Source organism: Heloderma suspectum, chromosome 3 (assembly GCF_057233095.1).
Source record: "Heloderma suspectum isolate Gila_16-S chromosome 3, 16-S_ref, whole genome shotgun sequence".
Taxonomy (NCBI): Eukaryota; Metazoa; Chordata; class Lepidosauria; order Squamata; family Helodermatidae; genus Heloderma; species Heloderma suspectum.
The window spans coordinates 83,777,202-83,789,268 of NC_139460.1; the positions used below are offsets into that span (position 1 = coordinate 83,777,202).

The following is a 12,067-nucleotide window of genomic DNA, read 5'->3' on the forward strand; positions in this document are numbered from 1 at the left end:
GTCTGGTGGTGAAAAGAAAGTCCGATGCTGTAAAGAACAATATTATTTAAGAACCTGGAATGTAAGATCAATGAATCAAGGTAAGCTGGAGGTGGTCAAACATGAGATGGCAAGATTGAACATCGACATCTTGGGAATCAGCGAACTAAAATGGACAAGCATGGGCGAATTTAATTCAGGTGACCATCATATCTACTACTGTGGGCAGGAATCCCTTAGAAGAAATGGTGTAGCACTCATAGTCAACAAAAGGGTGGGAAAAGCAGTACTGGGGTACAATCTCAAAAACAATAGAATGATCTCAGTATGAATCCAAGGCAAACCATCAACATCACAGTAATTCAAGTCTATGCCCCAACCACTGAGGCCGAAGAAGCTGAGGTTGATTGGTTCTATGAAGACCTACAACACCTTCTAGAGCTAACACCAAAAAAAGATGTCCTCTTCATCATAGGGGATTGGAATGCTAAAGTAGGAAGTCAAGAAATCACCGGGATAACAGGCAAGCATGGCCTTGGTGTACAAAATGAAGCAGGACAAAGGCTAATAGAGTTTTGCTAAGAGAACACACTGATCATAGCAAACACGCTTTTCCAACAGCACAAGAGGCGACTCTACACATGGACATCACCAGATGGTCAATATTGAAATCAGATTGATTATGTCCTTTGCAGCCAAAGATGGAGAAGCTCTATACAGTCAGTAAAAACAAGACCTGGAGCTGACTGTGGCTCAGATCATGAGCTTCTTATTGCAAGATTTTGGCTTAAATTGAATAACGTAGGGAAAACCACTAAACCGTTCAGGTATGACCTAAATCATATCCTTTATGAATATACAGTGGAGGTGACGAATAGATTTCAGTGATTAGACCTGATAGACAGAGTGCCTGAGGAACTATGGACGGAGGTCCGTAACATTGTTCAGGAGGCAACAACGAAATCCATCCCAAAGAAAAAGAAATGCAAGAAAGCCAAGTGGCTGTCTGATGAGGCTTTACAAGTAGCTGAGGAAAGAAGGGAAGCGAAAAGCAAGGGAGAAAGGGGAAGATATATCCAACTGAATGCAGAGTTCCAGAGAACAGCAAGGAGAGACAAGAAGGCCTTTTTAAATGAACAATGCAAAGAAATCGAGGAAAACAACAGAATGGGAAAGACTAGAGATCTCTTCAAGAAAATTGGAGATCTCAAGGGAACGTTTTGTGCAAAGACGGACATGATAAAGGACCAAGAAGGCAGGGACCTAACAGAAGCAGATGAGATTAAGAAGAGGTGGAAAGAATACACAGAAGAACTATACAGGAAAGATCTGAATGTCCCTGAGAGCCATGATAGTGCGGTCACTGAACTTGAGCCGGACATCCTCGAGAGTGAAGTCAAGTGGGCCTTAGGAAGCATTACTAACAACAAAGCTAGCCGAGATGACAGTCTTCCAGCTGAGCGATTTAAGATCCTAAAAGATGATGCTGTTAAAGTGCTGCACTCAATATGCCAACAAATCTGGAACACCCAACAGTGGCCACAAGACTGGAAAAGGTCAGTTTACATTCCAATTCGAAAGAAAGGCAATGCCAAAGAGTGTTCAAACTACCATACAATTGTGCTCATTTCACATGCCAGCAAGGTTATGCTCAAAATCCTACAAGTTAGGCTTCAGCAGTATGTAAACCGAGAACTACCGGAAGTACAAGCTGGGTTTCAAAGAGGCAGAGGAACTAGAGATCAAATCGCCAGCATTCGCTGGATCATGGAGAAAGCAAGAGAATTCCAGAAAAACGTCTATTTCTGCTTCATTGACTACGCTAAAGCCTTTGATTGTGTGGATCACAACAAACTGTGGCAAATTCTTAAAGAGATGGGAGTACCAGACCACCTTACCTGTCTCCTGAGAAACCTGTACGAGGGTCAAGAAGCAACAGTAAGAACCGGACATGGAACAGCCGATTGGTTCCAAATTGGGAAAGGAGTACGACAAGGCTGTATATTGTCGCCCTGCTTATTTAATTTATATGCAGAGTACATCATGAGAAACGCCGGGTTGGATGAATCACAGGTCGGAATTAAGATTGCCAGGAGAATTATCAACAACCTCAGATACGCAGACGATACCACCCTAACGGCAGAAAGCGAAGACGATCTAAAGAGGCTCTTGTTGAGGGTGAAAGTGGAGAGTGCAAAAGCTGGTTTGAAACTCAACATTAAAAAAACTAAAATCATGGCATGTGGCCCCATCACTTCCTGGCATATAGAAGGGGAAGAAATGGAAGCAGTGACAGATTTTATTTTCTTGGGCTCCAAGATCACCACAGACGGTGACTGTAGCCATGAAATTAAAAGACGCTTGCTCCTTGGGAGGAAAGCTATGGCAAACCTAGACAGCATAGTAAGAAGTAGAGACATCACCTTGCCAACAAAGGTTCGTATAATCAAAGCTATGGTTTTCCCAGTAGCAATGTATGGCTGTGAGAGCTGGACTATTAAGGAAGGCTGAGCGCCAAAGAATCGATGCTTTCGAACTGTGGTGCTGGAGAAGACTCTTACGAGTCCCCTGGACTGCAAGGAGGTCAAATCAGTCAGTCCTAAAGGAAATCAACCCTGACTGCTCATTGGAAGAACAGTTCCTGAAGCTGAAGCTCAAATATTTTGGCCACCTACTGCAAAGAGAAAACTCCCTGGAAAAGACCCTGATGCTGGCAAAGATTGAAGGCAAAAGGAGAAGGGGACGGCAGAGGATGAGATGGCTAGATAGCATCACCGATGCAATGAATATGGACTTGAGCACACTCCAGGAGAGAGTGGAGGACAGGAAGGCCTGGCGTGCTATGGTCCATGGGGTCACGAAGAGTCGGACACGACTGAACAACAACAATCCGGAATGCTGATGTTTGGCATCTGCAGCTTTCACATTTATTTAAATATTGTAGGTTATCCATTTCTAAATATACACAGAGGTGTAAGAAAATTATTGAATTGAACAACAAGAAGTAGCAGTTCATACCCTTGAATTATGGAAATGAAAAATGTTGTCAAATAGTCCAACTTTGGTTCTGCCATACCATGTGGTATCTTGCTCATAAATGGCAAGAGATTAGGATATATAATAGTAGCAAGACCTCGTCCTCCTTCTCGAAGCACTGTCCACAATTTTGGCAGGACTCCCTTTTTTGCATTCACATGGCTCCAACAATCCTACAGAACAATATAAGGTGCAGAAGAAAATTAAAGAGTACTTAGCTAATTTGGAAACAGCTCTCTAACACAGCATTGCTCAATGGGTATCCACCTGGGCCACTGCAGAAGAAGCATGCCACCCTGCTATCTTGATCAAAATAATAAATTCTACAAATGTAGTTCAAAATTAGTGAATCCTAAACAGTTTTAAGTGATATTCAAACAATTACGTACAAAGATGTCGGAGATAAACCTGAACTTGACCTCTCTTCAAGAAGAGATCTATAAAGTATATGCTTTCACCCGGGGGGGGGGGGGGGGGGGCTACCTTAGGTCAGTGGCAGAGCACTTGCTTTGGATGTAGAAAGTCTTTGGCTCAATCCCCAGCATGAAATCCCGGACAGCCACTACCAGTCAGTGCTGACAATACTGGGGTAGATTGCACAATAGTCTGATTCAGTATAAGGCAGCTTACTAATAAACTGAATTTACTAAATTTCTTAAATTTTCAAGTGAGTGATCAAGTTAACATTACAGTGGACAATCACCTCTCCATACATTCATTCAGTAGGATGAGCAAGGCTACACTTATTTAAACCATTGGTCTTCAGCTAGTGGCTCAGAACCCAGGAGCAGGTTGCGCTCCAACTTAAAATCAGTTGATTAGTGATATCGCTGCCATTTTCTTGTTTCTTTAAGATTTTGATTTTTAAAAAATAAAAACAGAGTCATCAGATCAAAGAAGCATGGGCCTCCTGTACTTTTAATAGTTGTTTAAAAGAGGGTATTTTGGCAGGCCTAACTTTTTTGATTCATGTATGGCAAGTTGCATCTAACAAAATTCTCACTTTTGCGCAATTAGTAAAGTTACAGGAACTTCCCTGGCATCTCTTCACCCATACCCACGTACAATAAAAAAAATTAAAAGTGGGTCATATATTGTAGGTTGCAGTTAAAAACATGGGCCTTAGGTCTGAAAAAGTTGAAGACTACCCATTCAAAATCATTTGTGAATTATCAGTGCCTGTAAAATAGTTAAATCTTTAGTATTTTTTGAAACACATACTAGAGACAAGCTTTTGCCTACATGTTGGTATCAAATCTTTTTCCATAAGTACAGTCTGAAAGGTGAGCAGGTCTCTGAGAATTGAGAGAAATAATGTCTTCATTTAGCTTCCTGGATTACCTCAATGGTAGTAAGGACATGAAGTACAGCTTCCCAAAGAGCAGGGCATACAATGGCATCACTGTCATCAATACTGAGAAGAACTGCTGGGCAAACCCTTGACGCTTCAGCATTCATGGACTCAGGAATGTGCTGACAAAAAGCAGAAATCAGCTCAAAAAATGCTGAACGAACCTAAAGTAGAGGAAAGGGAGGAAAATTAAATATTTTCAAGCACTGACAATGGGCTATAATAGTTTATCACCTTCATATTGGGCAACCACAAACCATTCTTTAGAACAATTAATGACAAAGCCTAAGAGCCTTTTTAAGCATGTAAACTGGAATATGCACGGGCAGCAACATTTTCAAGTCTTGTTTTTTCTCCTACCAGCAGCTAAAGGACTTTGGAATTTTTTTAAAGTTCAAAAAAATAGCTTATCTAACAGTGCGGGACAAGGAAAAGGATAACTCAGAGCTAAATCTTGTCTTAAAAACAACAGGAAAACAAAAAGTAGTAAAGTTTGAAACTAGTTCAAGAATTATGTTGCTAAGTGATGTAACTGGTTTTCTTATTATGCCTTAAACAACACAACTTATTAAAATGCATGAACCAAGAGTACTAATAAAACTTCTCATTACGTACTAATGCTTACTTTACAAAGCTTAATGCTCTTAGGAGAACTACTATCCACAATGTACTTCATTTGAAGCTATCCCTTTAGTACAGGTATTCTGGAGTAAGTGCTTTGCAGATTGCAAACTCAAGAACTTGCAACCAAGGAGACCGTATATTAAATAAAATAGACAACATAATCTTCCACGTTGTTCCAGTAACTCCAAACTTATATTTTGCCCAAGACAAATGCTTTGAGAACTGGCGCACGTAGATATGAGTAGTCCTGTACATGACGAAAGGATAAGCAAATTTGGAATGCAGTATTTCATCCTTTGACTTTGATAGAACTTTTAGATATGTTCGCAGTCCAAACAGCACAGTACATTAACTCTTTAGTAGCAGTTTGTTATTTTTAATCCGTTTTCAAGAGCTGCTTTCATCCAAATCCTACAGATCAACAGATACCACGTTCCAAGAAATAAAACAGCAATGGATATGGGAAGGCTAAAATAATGTTGATTAAAAGGAAAAAAAATAATATAGATAGTCCAAATGCCCACAACTGATGCAATTTTATCTTTAAGGTCCACTTTGTAACAAACTTCTGATGATTGTAAAAAGGTAAAAAATACCTGTGGTGTGTTATGCTTCCCATATTTCCAAAATTTGTTTTGAGACAGTAGAGGCTTAAACTTCTCCTCCAACGAGCTATTCTCATTACTGGGCAACATACAAAGCAATTTCTTTAAAGCTAGCAAAGAACAAGTCAGTATTCGAAAGAATTTGGCTTCCCTTTCTTCCTCTGGCACAGTTCTGGGGGGAAAATTGAATAATAAGCTGTGTAGCTTTAAAGTTCATTTGCCAGTATATTTTTCATATTTGATTTTAAATTCCTTGTTAAAACAAGGCAGCACAACCTTACTATGAAAACCAGATCTTCTCTGTTTTTTGAATATCCCACACTGTACATGTACATAAAAGATCAGTCAGTCATAGAGGTTAGTGAGAAACATTATTTGTGTTAAAAATAAATACTGGCCTTCACCACCAATATTCCATTGCCAGGCTCAATTCATTTTCTCATTTACTATGGACATACTACACTCCTTATCTAAAACTAAAATTAGAAAAAAGATTCCCCAAGCACAAATTATGAGTAACGGAGGGAGCAATCCTATGGCCAATAGACACTATCTAGAGGGCCATAGGATATGCTGTTTTCTGGGAACCAACCTCAGAGCCCGTGCTCCGAGGTCGGTTCCCAGAAAATCGACCTCCCACCATGTCTGCACTGTGTCAGAGCGCGGAGAAGCCCCGTCCTCTGTGCTCGGAAGAGGAATGCGGAGCGACTGAAAAGGGGTGTTTCAGGGGGCGTTGCGGGGCGGGGAGAGCAGAGCTGTGTGTACAACACATCCAACATGTCGTGCAGCAGCCTCCTCTCCCGGTCAGCCCCCCCGTGGCTAGACAGCCGAAAACGGCTGTCTAGCGGAAAATAGCAAGGAAGGAGAGACGCGGAGGGAACGATCCCCCCATGCCTCTCCTGCCTTGCTTTGGATAGGCGGTCACCTCCGAGTTTGGAGGCGGCCGCCTATCTTGATAGGATTGCACCCTTAAATTACTAGATCAGACTGTACTGATCGAGAAACGGCAGACAGAAGGCACCCTTCTCAACAGACTACTACTTTGATCAGGCAGTCCTTTTTGGGAAAGACAGATATGAATTCCTGCATGTGCAAGGGCTTCCCATGCAACAGTGAAATGAGTGGGAAGCTGGGCACATACAAAGGGATGTGTGAGCTGACCTGTCAGTGAGGAAGTCTGCTCACACAGAGAGGCCAGCGTACGCGTACAAAGCTCTGAAATGAGAAAATGTGTCCTATCATTTAGCATGATTGATCTTGAACATGCTTTACTTCCTATGTTCAAGAAACTTCTTAGTTTTCCACACCTCTTGTGAATTAATACAAAATAAATATATTTTTCCAAAGGAAAAAATATATGTTTACATAGAAGTACATACTGTGGGTCACTTAGTGTATCAGGTGTTTCTTTCAAAAGATTGTCTTGTAGTACCTGGACAAAAAGAATAAAATAATAATTAATAGACTTTGAAAGAGGATGTATTTCTGTCCAATGACGGACTTTTTACACTTCTAAAAAGACAAAACACCACCTGCTTAAAACTTTAAAATAGTCATACAAACTGGAAAACTCACACTCAGAATTTCATCTTTACAAAACACAAGGGCTTCAGGTTGTTTACTTGGTGGAAATGCTTTTTCAAATGCCACTTTTGCTGCTGATGCTGCTGGAGAGTAAATATCACACTGAGCTATCAGCCAGTATCCCATAAGACTTCTTAAATGCGGAGCCAAATGTTTCTTCACTTTCAGAATAAGCTGCTCAAAAGCTTGCTGTGTTGCTTCTCGGACTCTGCGATCATGATCCTGTAATAATTATTTAAAAGAACACAATAATTGTATATGTGTGTGTGTAAACACACACACACACATATATTATTATTATATTATATTACATTATATATGTACACAACTCAAAGCTGTTTCTCTCTCCTGAGCAAAAACAAAAGTTATTTGCATCCATCTCCCACATTTAAAAATTAAGGTACCCAGATAACTTTAATCTAGGTTTTCCACACTGTTCTGTTAATATGGCTCAGTCTTAAAGCATAAGTAGCTCTATACCAAGTTTTAAATGTCTTTCAAAGCAAATCAAGTCACCCATCAAAATAAAATAAAATTCTGTAGTGATTTCTTTGACAATTATTGTAGCAAATTCTGAAAGGCATAACCGTGTCCATTTTTGTTATATGTAAGTCAATACTTACAATAGAAATTTTACAATAAATTCTGGGCCAATAAGGTAGAACTCCTCTAACGATCTCTGTTTCTCTCTCTTTACACATTGTTCCAAATTCCTGCATAGCCTGTAATTAAAAAGAGAGAAAATTAACAGGACTTTGAAAAAATAAAACATATCTTATTATCCTTTCCATATTCTTCCTCATATGGTTATTATTTTGAACTGAGCTCACATTAGGTACCTGGCTTTCTTTGGATTGCACTCAAAGACTGTCAACCCATCCTTCAGCAACCTCTGCTTATCAGACCATGATCTGCCAACCTCTTATCCTATTCACATGATCAATTTGATTTTGTGAGTTTCTGACACATTTTCAAGTCTATGGCTCAGGATATCCTATAGCTCAGCTCACGTTTCAGATATTTTTCCATAACATGTTACAGTATTTACAAGACTAGCTACCATACAGAATGGAAGCTCATGAAGGCTTCAAAACATCGCCATTCCCTGTATGGTTTACTCTTTTCTATATGTATCACATATATAATCTTGTACTACTTCCAATAATAAAAATGAAATTAAAAGAGAAAATATATTTCTCCGTTTCTTAAAACCCAAGACAGTTAACAAACATTGAATGCAAACAATAATAAAGTAAGGATCCAAGTTCAGCAATTATAGCACAAATTTCAACCAAATTAAACAAACTAAACAACAGGCTATAATGCAGCATTATTGGTCTGAAACACCCTGAAAGTGACTAATTCTTTCTCAAATTATTTCTCTTCTCATGTTGTCTGTCTAAAGATGCTTTAAATGCCCTTTCAGGATAGAAAAGCAGCCTGAAAATGTTAGTACAAATAAATAAATGCTGAACCTTTCAGAGCAATACTACAACCCTACCTTTAATTTGGTTATCACATCTCTTTTGGAAAGTTTTCTCAGCACCATTCGAAAGTCGGCATCTACAAGGCTATCTATTTCTTCAGCTCCTTGAACTGCAGGAACATATCCTAGGTCACTTGAAGATGTGCTAAAGCCAACAAACCCAGGAACAGTTCCTCGCTCTTTGGCAAGAAGTTCTGCTGCTCTACCACTGCTTGAAGGCTATTTTTGAGAGAGAGAAAGAGCGGGATTACTTTTAAAGAACAATTTAAAAGCTATGTATACTCACAACCCTGCTTGAGTTCATTTTTATGCCAGCTGCTGCAAGTCCGCATCTTAAGGCTTGTTTACCAACCTAAGGACACATTTACAGCCGAAGTGCCAGGAATGACTAACATCCTGAATAAGGTAATCTTCTTAGCCAGATACTAGTACATTAATATTCTAATCTCTAGCCACATTCCTTTTTCTTCATGTTTTCACCCTCCCATTTTCTTCTTTTTTCACGACTCTTATCTTTTCCCACTTGAGTTCAACATTTAGGATAAATTCTAGAAGAACAGACATGCAAGTCTACTGTACCAAAACAAGGAGTCCTGTGACACCTTAAATGACCTCAAGACATCTGTTAGTCATCGTAGTGCTACAAACTCCATATTCTTACATTTGGACAGGATAGATTTGGACTGTATTGTAAGTGACCTCCTATGCCCCATCCCTCTTCTGCTATATAGGGTACTAAGGCTGCAACAATCCTATGGTCCATGGGAGGGCATCCCAGGGGCCATAGAAAAGATTGGATCACCCCCTCGGAGAGCAGGAGGAGAGGGCTTCCCTCAGAGGGGGAGATCCAACCTCAAATGCCCCTTCTCACCCCTGCAGAAACTTCTGTGGCCCTTACCTCTCCAATGTTGGATCCCCAATGTCAACAGAGGCAAAATGGGGAAGGATCAGTGGAGGTGTGATGGCCAGAACAGGGGAGGCTTTGGATATGCAAGATCCAAAGCCCTTTCCAGTCCCGAGACAAGCCCTCACCGGGGGGGGGGGGGGGGGATTGAGAGAGAGAGAATGAATATATACCAGCCTTATAGCTGGCATACATAATTTCCCATCCACTGCTTCCAGTGGGAAGGATTTTTTAAAGGAAAAGGAAGGAAGGAAAACATTGCTCCTTTCTCCCCTCCACCCTGCCAGTGTGAGCCCCAAAGGGCTTTGGATAAGGCAGTTCCTTTACCTTCAGACCTCCCATCTCCGCTGGTAGCATTGCTCTCCCCATATATGTAATATTCAGATATGCATCATTTACAGCATTCCCAAGTGAGACAAGTTTAACAGAAAACTTCAGAGAAAGATGAAAGGAAGGTATGTAAGTGTGTCTACCTTATTCATGTATTTGACTCTTACTTTTGAGTTCAGCTTCTCCTCTGACTTGCCCATGAGATGCTTGATATTATTTTATTTATTTATACAGCACCATAAATTTATAAGATGCTTTATAGAATAACATATGCAAAAAAAAAAAGTCACAACGAGTTTACAACCAAATTTTCAACAATAAGGGAGACCAGAGATCGACAAGAATACAGGAGAAGCAAGGGTATCCAAATTACAGAAGCCCTGTTCAGGTAGGAACGAACACATGAACATAAGGCTTGGGGACACACCAGCTGGCCCCACCTCTGACTTCCACATATTTACCAGAACACACAAGGATTCCCACACATGAACACTGCTCCTGATCTTTTTTTAGGGCACAGAGCGTGCATACAGGGGCCTACACATGCAGGCTCTGCGCACAAGTTCTAAATAATTTCTGGAGGTCTAAGGTAGGACCACTGGACATGTCCCTGAAGCCCCCACCTTCCACTTTCTCTCATTCCCAAAATGAATACCTAAACAGAACTGACAAAGAAGAGAAATGTGAGACTGAAGGATAACACTGGATGAACCTTACGCATGAATCAATATTGTTAGTTGCATTTAAGCCTATTGAAAATCAAGGATCTTAAGCTCGTTTAACTCTGCATAGGACTGGACTACTTTATTCTCACAACAAACCTGAAAGGTAGGTTAGGTTGAATTATTAGATGAATATGGACAACCCCTTACCATGTGATAATATATGATAACAAACAGTTTACCAAGCAATACATGTACATCTGTATTGCCCTGCAATGGTAAGGAGAATTTTGCCACTTTTCAACACTTAAATTAGAAATATGGGGAAGCAGGGAAGTGGTAAAATTGTCCTTAATGCTTGTCAGGACAACACAGATTACAAGATTACCTGTTTGGAAAATTATCACTTGGAGTCTGGCTGTCTGTGAATACCCATAGTGATGTGAGCTTCATGGCTAAACAGAGAAGTAGACAGGTCATGTCCAGTAGTCTTATCCACCACACTATCTAGGGCATATACTCAAAGACACTTAACACAAATTAGTTGTACTCACTATGGGAATCTGTGAAAGAAGCTAGTGTGTGGTAAATGGATGGATCCTTTCTTTCCATTACATGTTTATGACAAAGTGGGGACTCGAATTCTTGTTAGTACAAGAATGGAACCAAGAACAGCAAGCTACTCTGCACTAGTTATCAAGTACAAAGCCAGGATAATCATTTACAGGTGACATGCAGATGCCACTACACCACGACCAAAGGAAGTCCACACACCATGGCAAAAACTTGTCATCAGAACTCACCTTCTTGACAATTATGATGTGTGTGTTTTTTACTATGTGATTCTACAGACTTCGTATGTTCATGTGTGTCTACATATATATCTATATAGATAAAGATATATATCCAGGTCATGCTTGTATCAAAATAAAACTTCTCAAAGGCCCAAAATACCACTAACACTTTTTTCACTCTTGAGGGTATAAGGGTACAATCCTACGCATGTTTAGACAGGGAAAAAAAGGCCTACAACTCCCAGCATGCCCCAACCAGCATGGCTGGCTGGGGCATGCTGGGAGTTGTAGGCCTTTCTTCTCTAAACATGCGTAGGATATGCGCCTTTGGGCAATTTCTGTTCCCCTAGACCCGGTTCCCCCACCACCTTTAAATGGGGGGAAGAAAGAAGAAGAGTCGAGCACCCCGTCCGTTAAACATGAGGAGGGGCTGTGGGAACAGGTCAGACACGCGTCAGTAAAGACAGAACTACGCACTCAGCAACTAGGAGCCCTGTTCACCAGAGCACGAATCCAGCTCGTCTGAACCTGTACCAACCTCCCATGGTGGGGAAGCTGTTTCTGCCAGGCTTCTCCCAGCCTGGCCAAGGGCCCTCCATGCCCGCCGCAAAACTTGATAGCCACAGGAAGGCGACCTCCGGGAGCGGTTTTCCTGGCTACCAACCGCAATATGTACGTATGTATTAAGAAACCCCACAAGGGCGCCGACTTG

General features: G+C 40.8%; 1 protein-coding gene across 7 annotated transcripts in view; it reads right to left on the reverse strand.

Annotated features, from left to right (window-relative positions):
• LTN1 (listerin E3 ubiquitin protein ligase 1) overlaps nucleotides 1–12,067 on the reverse strand; it is a 47,470-nt gene that overhangs the window by 35,004 nt on the left and 399 nt on the right. For 5 of the 7 annotated variants that reach the window (XM_084843568.1, XM_084843567.1, XM_084843566.1 and 2 more), the window contains exons 2-8: nucleotides 8,681–8,884; nucleotides 7,803–7,901; nucleotides 7,171–7,401; nucleotides 6,975–7,027; nucleotides 5,587–5,767; nucleotides 4,357–4,530; nucleotides 2,998–3,188 (exon numbers count right to left, since the gene is read on the reverse strand). In XM_084843568.1, coding sequence (XP_084699694.1) covers nucleotides 2,998–3,188; nucleotides 4,357–4,530; nucleotides 5,587–5,767; nucleotides 6,975–7,027; nucleotides 7,171–7,401; nucleotides 7,803–7,901; nucleotides 8,681–8,884 — 1,133 coding nt within the window. Of the gene's footprint in view, nucleotides 1–2,997; nucleotides 3,189–4,356; nucleotides 4,531–4,991; nucleotides 5,459–5,586; nucleotides 5,768–6,974; nucleotides 7,028–7,170; nucleotides 7,402–7,802; nucleotides 7,902–8,680; nucleotides 8,885–12,067 lie in introns of those variants that run through there. The other 2 variants (XM_084843570.1, XM_084843569.1) reach the window with 2 other exon arrangements.